General features: G+C 36.8%; 1 protein-coding gene across 9 annotated transcripts in view; it reads right to left on the reverse strand.

The window, feature by feature from the left end:
- Positions 1-2,836: 2,836 nt before the first annotated feature.
- Positions 2,837-20,810, reverse strand: part of TNIK (TRAF2 and NCK interacting kinase) — a 401,978-nt gene continuing 384,004 nt past the window's right edge. For all 9 annotated transcript variants that reach the window (XM_031957654.1, XM_031957660.1, XM_031957659.1 and 6 more), the window contains 6 exons: positions 18,559-18,693; positions 12,517-12,617; positions 9,210-9,359; positions 7,804-7,963; positions 7,431-7,570; positions 2,837-5,437 (listed from right to left, as the gene is read on the reverse strand). In XM_031957654.1, coding sequence (XP_031813514.1) covers positions 5,354-5,437; positions 7,431-7,570; positions 7,804-7,963; positions 9,210-9,359; positions 12,517-12,617; positions 18,559-18,693 — 770 coding nt within the window. In that variant the 3' untranslated portion in view covers positions 2,837-5,353. The remainder of the gene's footprint in view (positions 5,438-7,430; positions 7,571-7,803; positions 7,964-9,209; positions 9,360-12,516; positions 12,618-18,558; positions 18,694-20,810) is intronic.

A 20,810-nucleotide genomic window follows, 5' to 3' on the forward strand; every position in this document is an offset into this window, starting at 1 on the left:
CTCGAAGTGCCCTCAAAACAATAAAATCATAAATCTGGACCAAAACATCAAATTCAGCTTGCACAAACATGGATATCTGATAATATGGCCCTCTTTTGAAAGATAATATAAGAATGCAGCAGACTAGAAAATTATATTTTCTTTTTAAATGGTTATTTTTGAACATTAAATTTTTCCATGTTTTACTCTTGCTAATGTATTTGCATGTGCGTGTGTATGTGAATCTGATTAATTTTTATGCACAAGGTCTGAAAAAAAGCAACTTATTTTTGAATCCTTGATGACCCATTGCCTACTTGGCCAGAGTGGATTAGCATTTCCGAGAGATACCTCCAAATCTCAAAGTGAAAGCAATCAATTGAGAATGTCAAGAGTTTGAAGTAATCATTATTTCCCTAGCACAGATCCAGCCTCAGGGAATGATTTTTTTTTTTCCTTTTGGTTTGGTCAGAAAATAATCTTTTCAAGAAAAAGCTATAAAGGAGCTGGTAATTCAGAGTTATTGACCATTCTTGCAGACTACATAATACATCTAAAGGCTTTTGGAAGAGAGCAGGAGAGTTTGTTTTGAAACATCACAAGCTTGCTGTGAATTTATCATGTATGTTTCCAGTAGCAAAAACCCAATTACATTCTCCTGATTAATTGGTAATTGTGGCTTGCTCTCTTTTAAAGCAACACAACACATCTCACATAAATTTGAAAGCAATTAGCACATATGCAAAGGATGCCTTTAAAAACAGACTCTCAAGGGCAGAACACCGTTAACACAAGATATCCCACACACTGGAAATGGAGTGACAATAACTGGTATACAGGATGGGAAAAGCAGCCATACTGAATCCCTTAGGAACTTCACAGAATGGGAGGTCAGACCATAGCCACATTACTTTGTGGAGCCAAGAAACAAAAACACAATGGTGACCGCCTAACATGAAACTTTTATCTCTTATTTCCCATCTAATACACACAAAGAACCAAGAGACACCAAATCATTGATGGAAGAGAGGGAATCATGGACAAGTCACAGGAGCAGATGGAAAACCATTGGTGGTCTTGGTAAGCTGGAATTTAGATTCTTCTTTTATCATAAGTTGTTAATTTCAAATTTGTTGGGGAGTGATCCTGGAAAATGAGCTTATGGGTGGTCTGAGTACTCGAAAAGACTCTTGAGGTTTTCAGTGTTATTCCTCATAGAAATCTTGTGCAACAAACAGATTTGGGTCCTTTTTGAGAATTTCCCAAACCTACAAAGAATACATTCTCCCAAGAAAATAATTCTTGGAGACTCTCTACCTCCAACTGTATTTGAAGCTTCATAAGCTTAGAAGATCTTAGATTTAGAAGGGACCTGAAAGTTCATCTAGCCCAGCCTCATTTTACAGATGGGGAAAATGAGGCCTAGGGAAGTTAAGTGACTCATCCAAATTCATCAACAGCTGTCAGAGCCTGAATTTAAACTCAGGATCTCTGATTATAACTATGAGTGTGACAAGCCACTTTCCTAATAGGTTTTGCTTTACTTTTTTTTTTTTTTTAAAATTGTTAAGAGGAGGTAGGGATGTGGCTTCGATGTATAAAACTAAGGTATTAAAAAATAGTTTTGAAAAATGCTGTCAGTCCCAGAAAAATCTAGTCCTTGCATAAGAAAAGTATTCCTGTCAGCCACCTTAGTGCCAGTTATGATCCAACCATTTGATTATGTCCTCATGGCCAGCGGGCTGTGTACAGGCAGTTGCAATGAACTGAATGATGTCAGCATCTGGAATGGTACCAGAAAGTCTCAAAGCCTAATATCCGTGATTCGGACGGGACCGTAGAAGTCACCTGGGCCCTCAGTGCAACAATGCCTTGTATCACATCCTGACAGGGGATCATGGGACATCTTAGTGCCTTTTGACTGGACAGCCAGGAGTAAGAGATATAACATGTTTTCAGAATCTTTCTGCTACTTAAAAAAAAATCCAACTATTCTTTTTATATATCGAAAGAAAATTAGTTTTATAAACAAACCACCAAGGTGGCAAGAAAAACAATATTTTTTTTTGAGGTGTTAATTTAAGAGCATCTTCAAAAACCAACAAATCAAGAAACATTAGGGTATAGAGTATGGTAGGGCATGCTTGTAATCACTGGTACTGGGAAGGACAAAGCTGGCGAATTGTTTTAAGTTCAAGAGTTTTGATCTACCTTAAACTGGCTAAATTGTCCACACTGAGTTTGGACCCATGTGATGTTTCATGGAGATTGGCCACCAGGCTGCTTGGAGTTGCCAACCAAGATCAGTCCCTGCTGAATTCTCCAGCCTGGACCAGATAGGGAGAACCAGTCTTTAAAAAAAGTCACAAAGGACAAATCTTGAGATATCTTCAAGGGCACCAGGGTGCTGCTGGGAAGGGGCAACACAGCCCAGGTGGGAAAGAAAATAAATCAAAGCTTCCATGCAGATCTGCAATGGGATCTGACCTGTGAGTGTACTCACCCAGTCTGAGTCCAATAGAGAGGCCTTGGTCTCAAAAACACAAAAATAAAAAAGAAAGAAAGAAAAAAAAGAGACATTCTTTAGCGAGGCAGGTCCCAGGGCCTCTCAGTTCTGATGGAAGAAGATGAATTTTTGATTGTCTAAATGAGCACGGGATCCATGAAAATTCTTTAAATGACTGAAGGGTGGGAGAAAGGACATACTTGGTGGGGATCTGAGAGTCTAGGGACTTGCTTACAGTTAGTACCCAGTGGAAAGCCCAGCACTCATAAATAACACTGCCTTGCGCATCCTAAGTGCTTCATCGAGGTTGCTGAAGGAAAAAGTCTCAGTACAAAAATATAATAGTCATGGTTCAATGTTGAACTCGTGTGTTTTATTGTTGTTGGCACCAGAAATGCTCAGGTCCTATTTTATGTTCATGTACATACTGTAAACACGACTGCATGAATAATTTTCTCATGGTTCTGTTTCAATGAATCTAGGTTTGAAAAAATACATTCACAAACTACCTTATGTTTAAACACAATGATTCCCTTTTATTTCTTAACTGTACCCAAAGACCCACAATAAAAAAATCATTTAAAGCTGTGAGTTCCGAACTTGTCGCTTAGGAAAAAAAATATATATCCATTTGCAACATAATTCAAGAAGCCTCTGATTTAAAATACACAGCAGCAATATAAAGAGCTGGTGGCAATCCTAGCCAGTGTCAAGACCGAGATTATTGTTCCTTCTTCACAACAGTGTCTAACAGTTAGAGTAGTTGCCAAGTTCAATCAGAAAAGTTATTGCTGAATTTGTTGCAATGGACCAGTGAGAGCAGTCCAAATGAGGATTGGAAAATTGCACTGATTTTGGAAACCCCAATGGAGACACCTCCATGATCAATCAGAGAGGGTCCTTGGATCAATTTCTTTCTGCTACCTGCTTCAAACCAAAGGTAAATGATTTAGCCACCTTGGCCCTTCAGAGTTATTTCAAAATGGAACATGAATATTTCCCTACTCCTTTTACCACCCCACCCCAGTTGTCAAAGTGCAGTGCCACTGAATCTCTAATTTGTATTTTGTTGCCATTAACAGCTCATCCAGCCACTCATTTATTTTAAGCAAAATCATTAGAATAATAGATCCAGCAATCCATTACTATAACTGTTATGATATCTTGGGAACAAATGCCACTGATTTCTTTTTTTTTCAAATTTGATCAACTACTGTTTTGTTTTGTTTTGTTTTTTTAAATGATGAAATACACCTGAGATTGCCAATTGAGCTCTCTATATGTCTCCTGGAGATAACACTGCTGTGATGAACAGCAAAACAGAAACAAACAAAACGAGGTAGGTTAAAACAGGAAGCGCAACACAGGTATCGTTATGCAACACCTTGAGACCACAGGCAGCCATGCTTGTAGCTAGTAAACAAACAAACCAAAAAATCCGAGACACTCACATAAAAATTGAAATCATTTGAGTAAGTTTATAAGGACACAATTCAACCTGAACTAAATACATACATATTTCTGCACAGATGTTGTTCACTGTATGTTGGGTAATTTAGAGGAAGGTAAAGTGATTTAGGGTCTCAGAATTGTGGCCAAAACCCTGCTTCCAAGTTCTGTAACTTCTGGGCCTAATGATGCCTGCTTTTTCTCAGGTTGTCTTTTTTTTTTTTTTTTTCTCACCAACCCAGAGAGATTATAGGCAGCTCAGAAGCTTTTACTTTATTTTTGTTTGTTTGCTTGTTAAAGTCACAGTTTTCATCTCTAGAAAGTGGCACCCACAGAAGAAAGAGATGGGGTAGACCATAACCAAGTTGTCACCCACACCTCAATTTCCCCGGCAGGATTGGGGTACATCAACCAAAGTCCGGTGAGCTCGTAGCCCAAGAGGATTTGTGCATTCTTGTAAATCTCATAGCATTTTTAATTCAAAACTCTTCTTCCTTTTTCTGAAACCCGTTAGCCCTCCTGGTCTTTTGCCCTAACCTGTTGCATAATCAAGCTGTGGGAAAAAGATGTGCTAAAGATTCCCTCCATCTCCAGAGCCAACTCAATCATATGGCACTACTACCCCATCAACACGCACCATTATGTAAGGTCCATATGAAAATATGGACTGACAGACTGACAAAAATGGTAGTTGATTTATTAGTCTAAGGCTAGTAGTTTAGCCATTTAAAATCTATTTCCCAAAAGAGGGGAAAACTAGTATTTTTCTTCTCTTTTTAAAAATTCATTAACTAGTTGCTGTCAAAAAGCAACCTTTAGGTTGGTGAAGGCAAAAGATTGCTAAAATTACCCAGCTATACAGTTATGGCCTTCAGAGGAGAGAGATAAGGTACATTATTTGTGCTGTCTCTCACCATTCAAAATTGGTAATTTTACAACATTCTGCTTACTTAATGCTAACAGGCAGACAGAATCCAAAGAAGATTCATTTTTCTCAATACCGTTTCCTTCCCTGTTTGTATAAAGTAAGGGACCAATAAAATTTTTTTAAAGCAAAGAGTCATAACCCACTGTAACACAGTAGAAGAAAAGACCACACAATGTTTACATCCCCAGCGCTAAAGTGCTCATGGTCTGTCCCTGTTCAGAGACAGTATGGCATTCTTGGGGCTCTCCGAGAAATTCCTGCCTCTTTTCACTCTCTCTTTCTCAAACAGGCTGCAACAATGAAAGATGGACTGTATTTAGTGGGAGAACAGGGTGTGAGAAGGGGAGGGAAAGGTGGGAGTGGAGGAAGGGGAAAGCAGTGTGTTCAACCAAGCCTTCTGTATCTGCCTCTAGACTGGCATAAGTCCACACGTGTCATGTTCTTTTAATAGAGAAACAACATCATGATGACAAGGGCCAAGTGTTCATCTGCTACCAGTTCATCATGGAATTTCTGTTGAGGGTCATGAAAAACACTTGGCTACTTCCTCCAGATCGCACGGATGCAAAAAATACCTGTTTGAAATTAAAAAAGAGTTAGTTCAATCACACGACCTTTTAATTTTCTCCTTTTCAACCGTCCATTCACTTTCCTCTTATATGTTTTGTCTTTGTTATTATGGATCAGTTTTTAAGACTCTGTGATGAGTGTTTATAAAGTGCCATGTGATACAGTGCAGGATAGAAATGCTTCTGCCTTCATAGGTTTATCATCATGTTTATCATCATCATTATCATCATTTTTAGGCCAAGTGATTGGCACTCAAGAGGCTCTCTTTTTTAATGATGGACCTTTAAAATCTCCATCTATAGGAGGCTTTAGACTTTCAAAAAGTTATGAGGAGTGCTTGTTTGCTGTGTGGGAATTCTAGACTCAGACTCTCCAATTCTGTATTGCTTTAATGAGGAATTTGATAATGTTGAGCTACACATTAAGAAAATTAAAAATTAGGGTAGCCAAGAATCAAAGCCTGGCTTTTCAGTGGATCTTGGTATACTAGGTGTTATCTGGGATAAGGACATGTTGGCAGGAGGCTGCCAACCTATTTTATTGTGGGAAAGATGTTTTGGTTTCTACCAGCCTGAGCTGAATTTCAATGAATTCCTTGTACCAGCAAACAAGTGCCCTTAGCCCATATATGGACTTTTTATAAAGTTCCTCTCATACTAAAGACAGCAGTAGCTGGCTTCTCCAAAGCACTGGAATCAGGGAGGGTACTGTCCATGGCTGCACTAAATTCCCTCACATTATTAGGCATATATTTTTGTAGAATATCATAGAATACAATTCTGGGAGTCTAAGTTGTATGTGTCTCGTAGGAGATGCCTGGCTTCCATACCCCAAAGCCCGAATGGCTGGTATGGTGTCAATCAAATCCTAAAGATGTGGACCTATCTTGGACCAATCACAAGGATCTGCTTGGTCAGATTGCAAGAGCTCACTAGAAGCCTGGCTCAAGTCTAGCTCATCCAGCGATTAAAGAGGCACAAAGAGCTTGAGTTGGTTCTGAGTCTTTGCTAGGTGTTTGGGTTTCTCCTAGAGCAGGTTTGAACCTTGAACGTGCCTTAGTGAGAAACACCAGAAGTGCCTTTCTGAGCCACTCCAAACCAGTACAGATATTCAGGATCTGGTTCAGTCCAGAGGTGCACCCCAAAGCTTAAGCTGAGGCCATGCTGGATTTGGGGTGGCTGTATGGCTAATAGGACTCTCTGTTTACCTCACTGAATTCTTTCCTCCATCAGTTGTTATTTGGGAAAGCATTTCAGGAATGGTTTTAGGGTAGGTAATAGTGGCTACTAATTAAAGAAGGTTAACAGCTCAGTTGATAGTAAACCTTTGCTTACCCTAAGGAGGGGTAAGGTAAAGGTAGTCCTGCTTCAGAAAAGTGCTTGGTAATTACTGATCATTAATGATTAGGCAATTTCCAGCTGCAGAGTTTTTTCCTCGTGTGTTACTTCAAAAAAGCCTTGTTAGAATGATATGGCCTATGCCATTAATCAAATTTTTATTCATTTTTGAATGTGAATGTGCTTCTAGGATATGAGTGAATCAAAACTGGTCTTGCTTAAAGTGTATAGGATTTTTTTTTTTTTTTTTTTTTTTTACATTTAGTGGTCAAAAAAGCCATATGCTAGGTCAAGTCCTGTTAGTGAGTTTCTTTTTTAAAAATGTACACACAGAAATACAAAACTGGCTACTATACATTTATCAGTGTTAGGCTAACTGTTCTAATCTGCATTGAGTAGGAATCCAAATGTATTTCATGCCAAGTATGTTTTTTTTTTATTGCTGATGATCATTTGACCTACAAAACTTTCTAAAAATGCTACTTGTATGTCGCATGGATATGGGTGTATATATTATATATCTAGTCATTCACATGGATTAAATTACATTGCTTAAACCTAATCTGACTAAATTGAGGTTGTAAAGGAAAAGGAAGGTTTCACAGATACCTGGTAGTCTCTTAAAATGCAAACACTAATGCAAATGTTGAAACGGATTTACCTTATCATTTCTTTCACATAGAAACTTTAACCTTTGAGCTCGCTTATGCATAAATACTCCATCCAAATGTCCTGTTTCCACTGAACGGATCTCAATAGCTTTCTCTCCCCAGCCCATTATTTGATTGGAATGAATGTAGGCTGTCAAAAGGAATTTCCAAAACTGCATTAAAAACATTAGATGGGCAATAACTTACAGTATCTGTTCACATTTAAACCACAAACATACAATTTGACATACACATACAAAGCGGGTCTTACAAGTGTAATTTCACAGACTGTTTTGTGGACTCAAATGGTTGTTTCACTTTTCTTGACTTTCGTGTCAATTTGGGGGTGTAACTGTTGAAGGAGAAAAGGAAGGGTTAACCTACCCACAGAGGTGGGCATTTCTCCCCACTGGAGCACCACATCTTTAGTGATCCGGCCGTAGGTATTCACGTACACCCCCTCATCCTCATAGCAAACGAGCATTTCCATTCCATCCGTTTTAGGTAAGATGACAATAGCATGAGGAGTGATATTACCCTGAATCTAGAATTTAAAGAAAAGACTATAATTACATGGAGAAAACTAAAGGCTTCAGAGGAGAAATCATCCCAAAGATCCCAACGAAACAGTCACTATCATTTTCTTTGTCAGTTTTTAGCTTTATCTATGAAGACAAAAATTTCTTACATTTAACCCAATCCAACCATCAAGTTGTCAACTCTTAGGAAAGAAAAGCTTTTTCTATTGAAAAAGAGTAAAAAAAAAATTACTTCTTGAGAAGATAGGTAGTATCGGATAGTAGCACGAGATCACAGAGGCTGACTGAAGACTCTTTGGACCAGAATGTATATGCTCAGAAATCATTCTTTCTACAATATCCAAGGCACCTTGGGAGGGTGGATAGAGACATCTCCATGTAATCAGAAAACTTGAGTTCTGATACATGGCAAGGTGCTTAATCTCTCATTGCTTTGGGCAATTCGCTAAGGTTACTATCGAGTCCTTGAAAAGGCGCTGATCTGCATTCATGGTATGAATTCCTATTTCAGAAGTTCTCCACCCAAATAAAATCACAATGCAGCCCTTATCCTCTATCTAAACATATTGTGAAAACTACAGGGCTAACTAAAGTAGAGCTGGGATATGATCACAATATATTTGCTATTGGACTGCACAAAAGGCATAATCTGATTACCAAACTGTAATCAATCTAGCTATCTTTAGAATAAACTCATTCAACAACGGACCAAAGAGAGCAACCAGATATAATTGAGACAAGGTTTTTCTTAAAATAGAGAAACACTTTATATTAGTAGTATCAATAACTCCTGTGCTCTTGAAGGGAATTTCTTGTGCCTATTTCTATCTATGGTTCCAAAGATGCCACATTAAGTTTATTGAATACTTTCTATCACGGAACAATCCCTCAGGTGCCAGCACCATCTTCAAGCAGTTACAAAGATGGGTTTCCAAAGATCCAATCCAACAAGTATTTATTAAGCTACGTGCAAGGTACTCCACTGATAATGGGGACAATAACAAAATATAACAAAATGAAATACATTTTCTGTCCTAAGGAGCTTACATGCTACCAATTCAGTTGCCACACGGAATTTAAATAAAAAATACTGTATTTCAGTGATTTGTCAATATGTATTAAAATATCAGAAAGAAGCATAATAGAAATAGGAAAGCTTCTGAGCGATAATTTGTAAAAAAAAAAAAACACCTCTTCAGCATTCAGTGAAGCTGTCACATGACCATGAACACAAATATTCTATGAACTTACATGGGATGGGATGTAGATATCGTAAGAGTTTCCCGAATCTACGTCGATCACATGGAAACCAGTGTGTGATCCAAAAATAACCTTTAATCTTTGACCTTCTTCTACTGTAAGGTCGACAAGTAGGGGTTTGTGCTGGAGATCTGCAAAAGACTTTAGACAACACTTTTGTTAGTCCCCATACCACATTGACAACGTTATTTCTGGTGGTTTCTAGTGTTCTAGTAGATATAAATGTCCAGATTTCAGAAATTAAGGAACTAGGCTAAATTTGATGCTTATTTGATTTTATTCACAGGTTATTTGAATCCTTACTCACCCATCCATGTTCTCTTAGAAGCATTTAACAATATAAACTTAGACTTCAGATAACTCCTTTGCTATAGCAGTTGCTCTGGCTGTGAAGCTTTTTTTCTTCTTCTTTTGCCCATGGCCAGAGTCATTCATTCATTTCATTTATCTATTTAACCATCCATCATTCAAACTGTTCCTAAGGATCTACTGTGTGAAAGGTAAGGATGAATAGGATAAGATCTGTACCCTTCAAAGAATTTGTAGTTTAATAAGGGACCTCAGGATCCAGCAGTTTTGAGGGACAATAAGAATTTTGTATGTTCTTTGTTTTTGTTTTCGAGATGTCAGTCAGCCTGACTGTCAGACTGGAATGGATTAGAAACCTTCACTCAATCAACAAGCATTTATTGTCTATTGTATATCAGGCACTATATTGGATGCTGGCTATATGAAAACAAAAATAATTCCTGTCCTCAAGGAACTTCCATTCTTCCAGGAGAAAGAACATGTATGTATAAAAGTACATCCAGAAAATATTGCCCTTGCATTATGAGGGAGAGACCATTGAAAGGCTACATGTAGAAAATAAATAATGATCTTAGACCTGAAGGAAGAAAGAGATGTTATGAGGCAGAAGGAGGCAAAAGGGAGTATATCCTAGACATGGGGGAGGGCCAATGTAGAGGTATGGACATAGGAGACGGAAGGGTCATGAATGAAGACGATAGTGAGTGTGACTAGATTGTAGAGAGTAGAAAGTAGAATAAAAGCTAGAAAATTAGGTTGGAGAATCAGGTTGTGAAGGTTTTAAACAGCCAGTTGGAAACATATATTTTTGTCTCAGAGATGCTTGAGTTTGTTGAATAGGAAAGCGACATGGGCAGACATGAGCTTCTGGAAAATCACTTTGGCAGCTGAGTGGAGGATAGATTACAATGAAAAGAAACTTGAAGAAAGGCAACAAATTAGAAGGATATTACAACAGAAGTAAGAAGTAATGGGCCATGAACTAGCGTGACTATGATCAGTGGAATGGGGAAGGATGTAAAGAGTTGTAGAGAAAGGAAAGCCAGAATCTGGTCATCGATTATATAGCTGAGATCCAGGTGAGTGAGGAAATAAGGATAATGATGGGGATAAAAATCTGGGAGACTGGAAGGATGGTGGTTGCCTTGTCAGAAATATGGAAGTTTGGAGGAAGGGATTTGGGAAGATAAGGATTTTTTTCAACATGATGGGAAATCCAAATCAAAATATGAAGTAGACAATTGGTGATATGGAACTGAAGCTTAGGAAAGAGTTAGGAGAACCTCTAAAAAGTTTTTATATGCAAGGATTTTGCCAGAAAGATTGCCCTCAATCTTCTTTGATTGGTCTAACAAATATGTTCTAGAACTTTTTTCTCCAAAAGTAGTAATATGGTGATGGCGGATGGGAAGAGAGGGAAAAGAAAACCCATTTCTGTTGAGAGATGTTCCCTTTGAGTACATCTCTCAGACATTTGTACCAGGAAGACATGAGAAAATTGGGGCGACTCATCACAGAGGAGTCTACCCACATCACTACAAAAAGCCCCAGTGCCTACTTGAGCAAAAGGAGAAAAGAAGAGAATAGAAAGCCTAGATTAGGAAAAATGTTGTACTATTTGCCACTGCCAAAGTTCCCTAAACAACAAGGTACCTGAAAGGATCGGTCTTCTTTTTATTACCATGGTTAGCCTTTAAAGTCTACTTGAATGAGACCCCTAGAACTATTCAGTCCAACCAATTCAATCATAGTGAGTGAAGACCCAACCAATATTGAAAACAAAAGCAAATTAAAACTGAAAGAAGAAAAAAAGATGAAAATCAATTTCCAAAGACATAATCATTTATTTTAGTTAACATAATTAGAATTCAGTTGAAAGCAGTTCAGAATTTTATTAAGAAAGCAATATGAATCTATATGAGGTATTACAAATAAGGTTAGAACCCTGCAATTGTGGTCAACAATCCAAGGGTTGACTCTTGGCTTTTACACTTACTGTATGATCTTTCAGAAATTGTCACTTTTCTGCCTCAGTTTCCTCATTTTCAAAATGATAGGGGTAGACTAGATCAGTTATAAGGCATCTTTTAGCTTTGAACATGTGATTCTTTATAAAATGAATTAGTTGAATTAAGAGAATCTTCCCTGAACAGAGAGGTTTCACAAAGATCCATTTCTTTCAAATTCATCTCAAGCCTTAGATTCACATCAGCTGGAGTTCTTTCCTTTAACAATCCCAGAACTACAGAATGTTAGGGCATGATGGGATCCTAGAAACTTTTCCTTTTAGATGCAGAAACCAAGGACCAGAGAAGGCAAGTAACTTGCTCAAGATTACGCAGCTAATTGGATATAGAGTTGGGAACCTGATTCTCTGTCTATAACCCTTTAAACCACACCCCGGTGCTCTTGGAGGAAGGGTCTGCCATTTGTCATGGCACATTCTGTCATGGATAATAGCTTTCACTTTCAAAGAAAATGTGTTGCATGGCAAAAATCAACACTGAATTTGCACTCTCGGAATCTGAGTTCAAATCTCAACTCTCTCCCATATAGTTTGTGTAAATTGGGGAAAGTTTGCCCAACTCCCTCTGCATCTCAGATTTTTTTTATTTATCAAAGGAGGAACTTGCATCAGATGAACTCTCAACCTTTTCCAGTACCAACTCCTATGATTTTGTATGTTCCCAGAGAAGATAAAGGACAGATACTTTTCTTGTTCACAGACATAACTTCTGTTTGGAGGATGATACTGTTACTTGGAAGAGGAGGAGGAGATATTAGGTTGGCAAAATTTCCAGTATGTCAGAGTCTCTTAAAGTCAGAAATTTGGTCTAAAAAGTGACCCTACACTTGTTAAATCCATATAGTAGAAATGGAAAAGATGGCGCCAAGCATGCAAGGCAGCGTTTGCAAGTTGGAAAAAGGAGAGGTTTAATGTTAGACATGCAAGACAAAAGATCTAGTTGCTAATGATGTTACTGCTTACCTTAAATGCCATGAACTTGTGGTATGGCTTAGGAGCCCACGCATATATCTCTACAGCATTTTTCAAGGCAATCACCAAGAATTTGATCCGTTCATATTTCACTAAAATTAAAAAAAAAAAAAAGAAAAACTACCATGAGCAAGCAAATGTGTTGCTTATTATCAAGTTGTTTAATTTCCCCATATAACAGAGGCAAAAGTTGAACTTTCCATGTGGAAGACAGCTTGGTGATATGGGAAGGACACTAGCTTTGGAATGAAAAATCTCTGCTGTGATGCCCAGATAAGTCAGTTCTCTTTAAGCACGTTTCCTCACCTGTTTAATGAAGGTGTTGAACTAACTGGATCTCTGAGGCACCTCCTCATTTGACATCCTATCTTAAGATGATCAATTTAGAGATAGAAGGGGGACTGGACAGAAAAATGCCTCCAGAATTTTACAGACAAGGAAGCTGAAGTTAAAGGTACTTGCCTAAGGTCATGTGAGTACTAAGCAAAAGAGTTGGGCCTTAAAGCCAGGTCCTCTGACTCAACTCCTTCTGCTACACCCTAGTCACAGGTGTGACTTAGCCCGAGGAATAGGCTGTTTCCAATACCACTCCTCTCTCTCTAAAATATTAGGAACTTCCTTTTTTGTCAGCAGATCTTGGCTATGAATCACTAATAGTAATGGTAACTTTAAATCATTATCTACATTCTCTTCCTTGCCTTTCTATGGACAAGTGCCATGAACTGTAGATAAAGAGGGCTGTCACATGGTAGAGCCCAGGAATGACATTTTGGGGCAGGGCTATCAGACCTGTCTGTGATTTCATTGGAAAAGTGAAGTGAAATCACATAAACCTAATGTCATAATAGAGATCAGATATGATGAGGTAATAGAAAAATAAATGAATAGAAAGAGAAACAAAGTTTTCCAAAAATTCTTTCTTTCTTTTTGAAATTTGATTATTAATTAAAAACATTGGCAGCTCAAATTTCAGTGTGTCGGGAGTCTTGGATCTTATAGTGACATTTTTCTCCCCACTGTGGAAATACTGAGTAAAGAATTTTACTTTCTATGAATATGTTACAAGTAATGATTGCTTATTAATTGCCCTATGCTTTCTTTATAATAACTTTGCATAGCAACTGAATTCTTCTATCTTTTCTCTTCCCCTCCCCTCCCCTCCTCTTTCATTATCTTCATTCTAGTCCCTTCCCTTTCTCTCCTCTCCCCCAACCTCTTTTTCTTTTCCTGTATCTCACTCTGTCTTCTCTCTCTCTAGTCTAAATGTATTCACACCCATATGTACATGCATGTTTGCATACACATAAATATATATAGATACTTATGTATGTCTTGTCAATTATTCATTCTTTATGATAATTCCCTGCATTGCTGTACATGAACCATCCAATAATGATTCCTCATTATGCTGAAAGTCATAATGATAACTCTGAGACACCAGTCATACCCCCAAAGATCTTTTAAATCAATGAAGAAAAACTAACTTGTGATCAGTATAACTTGGGTGATTATTGGATGTTATTATATTCTTAGTTCTTTGAAGTTCAGTGTTGAACTTCAATGATCTATATATTAAGCCTCATGTATATAGTCTTGTTTAGGTAGACTATCAGTCTATTGATCATATCTCTATCCAACTAGCTGTCTGTATGTCAGGCTAACCTGAATACTCTAAATCACGGACACTTCAATGCATCTGGATTCAGTGATTCTACTTTGCTTTATCCTTGATCTCACTGATAATAATAGCCCTCTGCTATGGCACAATGGTCCCTCTATGTCTTCTTACCTTGTATAATCCTTATCTATATCTTTCCATAAATTTCCAATAGAATTTATACTCAGCACACAAGAAACTTTCCTCTACTTCTTTGAATGGTTTGTTGTTAGCTGTGCTACCCATCTCTCTTTTGTCCTCTGATGCTTCTGTTTTGGGCAAAACCAAGAATAATTGAGAACCCTCTTGTGACTCCTAAAAAAGATTAGGATTCCAATGCAAATAGTCTGGAATATACATATTGATTTAAATGTTCAAAGTGAAATGAAAGCAGATCTTATAGTATTATAGGAAGAACTCTAGCTTTCAAGTTATAAAATTTATATTCATGTCATGCCTTTTGTGCTTAACTTAGCCAAGTCACTTTCATTTTCATCATCTCAACATTATCCAATCTAAAATGAATTGTTTGGACAAAAGTAACTCTTTAGATATTTGATTTTCTCTGTCTCAATCACAGAATTGTCTATCAGGAGGGAGGTACTTGTATTGCATGCATCACATCTGCAAAGTAGAATTGAATATACAAATGAGGTGGGTAAAAATAAGACTTGAAAATCCATTTGCCTAAACAGTCTAGCCATTAATGAGAAAATAGTATCACAATAGTCATCATAAAATCACAGAATATTTGAGATGTCTCCACTTCCCTCTACAGGTGTTGAAAGAGACTATCCTGTCTTGTGATAAAAGAAGTAGAAAGAGAAAGAGATTATTACAAGAGATGTTTAGCATGGATGTGGTTAACTTGAATTTGTGCTCCAAACAGGCACTTAATATTCTGAATTTTTTGAAAATTAGTTGCAAGGTTGACACAAGAGGTAATGTTATTCACAGTTTTGATTGGCATTTCCCAATATTTAAGCCTCTGGAGGGCAGGAAATGTCTCAAAAAGTACTTATATCCCCAGTACCTGGCACAAAACCTGGTATATTATAGGCTATTAGCAAATGTTTGTTGATTGGTTACCCTCCATGCTTTCTGTGATTCTGAAGAACAATGACATTCCCTTTGGGGCCTTAGTCGCTAGAAGTCTCTAGACAATGAATTGAAAATCAAATAACATTAGTAATTTGACTCTAGGACTTGTGCTATGGGAAAGCTAACTTCACTTAGATTAGAGATCCTTAAATGCAGCTGCCTCCTAAAAAACTGAGAGGTATTTTCATTGAATTAAACATTTCTGCAAAAATATTGTTCTCAGGAAAGTGTTTTTGGTGCTTTATTGTATAGCTATGAATGAGAATTATCTATATGTGATTAAACATGAGAGAGAGAGAGAGAGAGAGAGAGAGAGAGAGAGAGAAAGAGAGAAAAAGAGAGAGAGAGAGAGAGAGAGACAGACAGAGATAAAGACAGAGAGAGACAAAAGAAATAACCCTATCCTTAGTTCACAAAGGAAGTCGTTAACCTCAGTCTGCTTCAGTTTTCTCAGCTATAAAATGGGGATATTAATAGCATCCACCTTATAGGATTGAGGATCAAATGTTAAATGCTCTTCAAACCTCAAAGTAATATATAAATTTAACTCTTCTGGTGTGTCAAAAATGTGTTCCTTCTCAGGAAACATAACTGAGAAAAAAAATTTGCCACTAGGGAGTGTGAGAAAAGCTTACAGTTGTCACCTTCCTCCCAAAACCGTTTTAAACAAGTCTGGATGTGGCTTGTATTTTCCCTAGGATAGTTTCTTTTTTAGTGATTTTCAGGAAGAGTATCCTCTATGTCTTACATTGATGGTCATAAAGAAAGCCTATATAATAAATCCTATATGTTGTGTTCAGAGCTGTCCACCTTTACTTATAAGTATTCTTTTGTTCTCTGCTGTGCATTTTTTACTTTATTCTTCTTTCCTTTTCCTTCCCTCTAATTCTCCCAAGAAGGCTAAAATTAAATGCAGATACGTTTATATATACATAAGCACATACATATATATATATATATACACACATACCTTTATATAGATATCTATAATATATACATAAATTCATATATCTGTAACACATACATCTAAATAAGGTCATACTGTGTTTGTTTGTCCTTTGTTTCTCTGAAGGAAGATAACATCCAAAATAACTCCAAAAGTACAAATCTTTCCATATTTTTTCTATTTAATAATATTTTTCTAAATTCACCAACTCATCATTCACCACAACCCAGCAATATTCAAACACTGTACTAACTGGTTATTTTTAAATAGTCTAAAACAACATTGATTAATATGGCTGACATATAGAGTAGTTTTCCTATATTTTCTCTTTTGATTAAATCTATTTTAGCTGTAACTTTGACTGAGATCAATGATGGCTACCTCTGCTCCACCCTATAAATTCTACTTCTGATCATTGTTATTATGTTTGTGTGTATCTCTTTCCTGGTGATTCCTTTACTTCAACCCCCTATCTTATCTTGCTATTACTTAACCACTTCCCCTCCCCATAAATTCCTTTCATTTTTTCTCTTTTCATACTTTGCTTTCTTCTTATCCCATTAATCTACATACCTTATCCCATTCCCATTAGTCTATACACTCTTCTGTATCCCACCTTTCTATATTCCGTTCCTCTTATTTCTTTATAAATTTAGAAGACTTTTATTTACACTGTTCTAGATATACACATATTATTCCTTCTTTAACTCATTTTGAACATGATTAGGATTTCAGAACTACCAGCTCTCCTCCCCCATTTAATTTTCTCTGTCAGTTCTTGCTCTCATACTTCATCCATATAACATAATTACTTTTTACTTTTTTCTACCTTTTTTTGCTTTTTCGAATCACATTATATTCAGCTCTACCTCAATCTGTTTTTTTAACTACCCAATAATTAATTGCAATCTTAGGCATTTATTTTACATTTCCATGTATAAAATATAAACAGTTTGTCCTTATTGGGTCCCTTGAAATTAATTTTTGATGTTTGATATTTTTCTTGGAACTTATGTGTCAAATTTTCTATTAAGTTCAGGTCTTTTGCAATAAAATCCTGAAAGTCTGACAAGTGTCCTTTTTTTCTTTTTCATTCGAGATTATACTTAACTTTGCTGGCTATGATATTTTTGGTCGCAACTTTAATTCTTTTGCTTTTTTGATATATCATGTTCCAAGACTTTTAATGTAGCTACTGCTAGGTCTTGTGTGATTCTAATTGTGGCTCTACTGTATTTGAATTGTTTTTTGTTTTTACTTGATGTTTGTTCTATTTTCTCCTTGATCTGGGAGTTTCAGAGTTTACCTGTGCATATATTTGTTCCTTTAATAATGGGAGTTGCTTAGGAGCTGGGGCTGTGTTTGTGTCACATGCACATTTAAAAATCATGGAACTTGTTCTGCCATTCCCCCAACTGCTGGGGATCCCTTTAATGTTGTGATAGATGGCTGTGATAGAATACTACTGTGCTTTAAGAAATGATGAGCTCAATGATCTTGGAAAGACTTGTATGAAGTAATGAAAAGTGAGTAGAACAAAGAGAACATTGTATATAGTACAGTAACGATAGTCAAAGTTGTTCTTAAAATAAAATTAAGTCATTTGACTATAATAAATATACAAATTAAAAACAAAGGACATTTGAAGAAAGATACTAACTACATCCAGCAAAAGAACTGATAAATAACAGTATGTATAGAACAATTTCACATATATATATATATATATATATATATATATATATATGCATATGTGTGCACATATATGTATGTGTATGGTTTTGTAAGTAACTATGGTCAAAACCATGTCATTACCTGTTGAGTAATTTTCTGGTAATGAATGTGCTGACCTTAGCTAGTCTGGACACACAGCCAATTCCTGAATCAACATTTGAAGTTTTTCCAAAGGCTAGCACCATATTCAGATGGGATATCACACTAAATACACATGAAGATCTCAAAATTTATCATATGGGAAAACTATAACACAACCTAAATTTATGTTTGAGACTAAGAAAACATGGGCTATGTGGTCAAATTCATAGGATTATAAATGAAAAGTAGAGATCATTAAATCTTTCATTTTACAAATGAGGAAACTGAAGCATCAAGTGGCTAAATGACTTGCTCATTGTCACACAGCTGATGTCTCAGGCAAGATATGAAACCAGGCCTTCCTGACTTTAAGTTCAGTGCCTTGCCTATTTTCCATATTGCTCATTGTCACACAGCTGATGTCTCAGGCAAGATATGAAACCAGGCCTTCCTGACTTTAAGTTCAGTGCCTTGCCTATTTTCCATATTTCATAAGCACGATGCCATGACTTACCAACTTTGTAATGTATACAGCCTTCTAAGTCCCCAACGGTGATCCAACCTTGCTTCTTTTCCACTTCAGGATCATTGTGCAGGATTCGATTTCTTAACCAAGACAGATAGTAAACTCGTAGTTTATTCTTCTTTCCTGTTGAAATAAAAGAGATTTAGTTTCACGAATCCCCAAGAGAGTTCTTTCCCCCATCCACATTTTTTTTTTAAACAGCAGGGGCACAGCAATGACCAGATCATAGCATTTCAACATCAGTGTGTTTTGACCCAGAGCACTCATGATTAAAATTAAACATTTTCCCAGAATAATTAACTTACCTAATTATCTTAAGAACTCATTCTTTTTCAATTCCTCATTTTTTGCTGCTTTTCTTGGACAAAAGCTCTATAAACTGTCTATCCTTAGTGTGCAAAGGAAGCTTTTATGAAATTAATGTGACTTGGGTACCAGGACATGGGTACATGGATTCCAAAGATCTTCTATGTCATGGAGCCCCTTGGCAGCCAGTTGGGTGAAGCTACTGGACACCTGCTAGGTGTCCAATTGTAAATGCATCAAGTAAAAACACAGGATTACAAAATCAATTACACTGAAAAGAAGTATGTGATATTCTCACCATCCAAATTCATAGACCTCCTGAATCTATCCAGCAACTCCTTGCTAAAACCCTTGTACTATATATATATATAGTGTGTGTGTGTGTGTGTGTGTGTGTGTTGGGAGGGTCATTTTGGACAAAATCACAGCATTTCACTTCTCTAGACCTACCACGTGAAGACTTGATGATCGCTATCTTTGGTTTTCTGTATCCTTTATCAAAATTCTCTAACAAATAATAGAATTTAAAATGGTGGGGAAAAAATGGGAATTATTCACTTCTACAGAAGGAGCTACAATTAATTTCAGGCAAATAAAACACTCTATGATACTGTGAGATATCTGACTTGGAGATACTTTAAAGTAAAAATGGAAAAGGAACAGAGAGGAAAGAAGATTTAGGATCCTTTAGGGCAAGATGTTCTCAGTATTAGTAAGCTCAACAATATATGAAGTGTAGAATTTGGTCTCTCTTTCTATGGCACAGCTTCTTTAAATACATACTCATCAGTGATGGTCGTATTAGATTAATCATCCTATGACTGGTAAACTTTGAGAGTTCATATTTTTCCTTCATTCTGTCTAGATCTTCAGTTAATTTTGTACGATTAACGAAAGCTTACAATGTATGAGGTTTTTATATTTACAAAATTCTTTCCTATTATTAGCCCCATTTTCAGGTAAGAAAATCAAGGTCAAGATCAATTAACAATCATATTGCTTCTAAGTGTCAGAGCAGAACTCATTCTAGGATCTGAGGACTTTAGATGTAGAACTGGGAGGAGCCTCAAAATCTAGGACTGACTTCCAATCCTGTACCTTTCCACAGTACTCTCTGCGTGATATGCTTTCTGAATGTCAATTTCCTCACCTGTCAAATGAGGTGGTTGGGCTAGATTTTAGATCTCCAAGGAGATTTCCAGTTGTAAATCCTATCACCCCCTTTTTATGATTTACAGACTTCAAAGGTGCTTTGTGTCTAGTGAATGAAATATATGTCTAAAGACCAGAGTACATGAAATCTCTGTTCATTTGAACTGCAGCTTAAGGACATTCATGCCTTAAGAGAGTTTTTAGGTGATAGTTACTTATTTCAGAGACCAGAAAATAGGAAAATGCAGGGAACTCATCAGCAAAGACATTGGTCTTCAAGGAGCTTCCACATATTTTTTCTGAGGCATATTGTGCTGAGCACAAAGAACTCCAAGCTTTTGTTTTCATTTAGCTCTTTCCTTTCTTGAGCTTTGTAACAGGATAAATAATTTTACCCTCACCCCCACAGAGACATGACATCCAAGAAAAGAGAAGGAGATTGACTATAGGATGCAAGATACCAGCAGGATTCTCTTTCACACAGAGATGCTGACCATACCTTGGTAGTTGAAAAAAAGTTTAGACTTGGCACCAATCCATGAATTATCCTGATTGACCAAAGCTAAGGGGAGGGATTGGATTTGTGATTTCCTGATGGGAAAAGGGGGCCAAAAACACATAAAAGATCATTGGAAGAAGAATCTCTGAAATAAATAATATTTTCAATAATAGCAAGGGAACCTAAGCATGGACAGATCCTTCATAAAAACTAATTCATTCTGAGCTACAAAGAAGGAAAATGGGAGAGATGAGGCATTAAGAATAAAAGGAGAATCTTCTTT

Source organism: Sarcophilus harrisii, chromosome 3, assembly GCF_902635505.1.
Source record: "Sarcophilus harrisii chromosome 3, mSarHar1.11, whole genome shotgun sequence".
Classification (NCBI taxonomy): domain Eukaryota; kingdom Metazoa; phylum Chordata; class Mammalia; order Dasyuromorphia; family Dasyuridae; genus Sarcophilus; species Sarcophilus harrisii.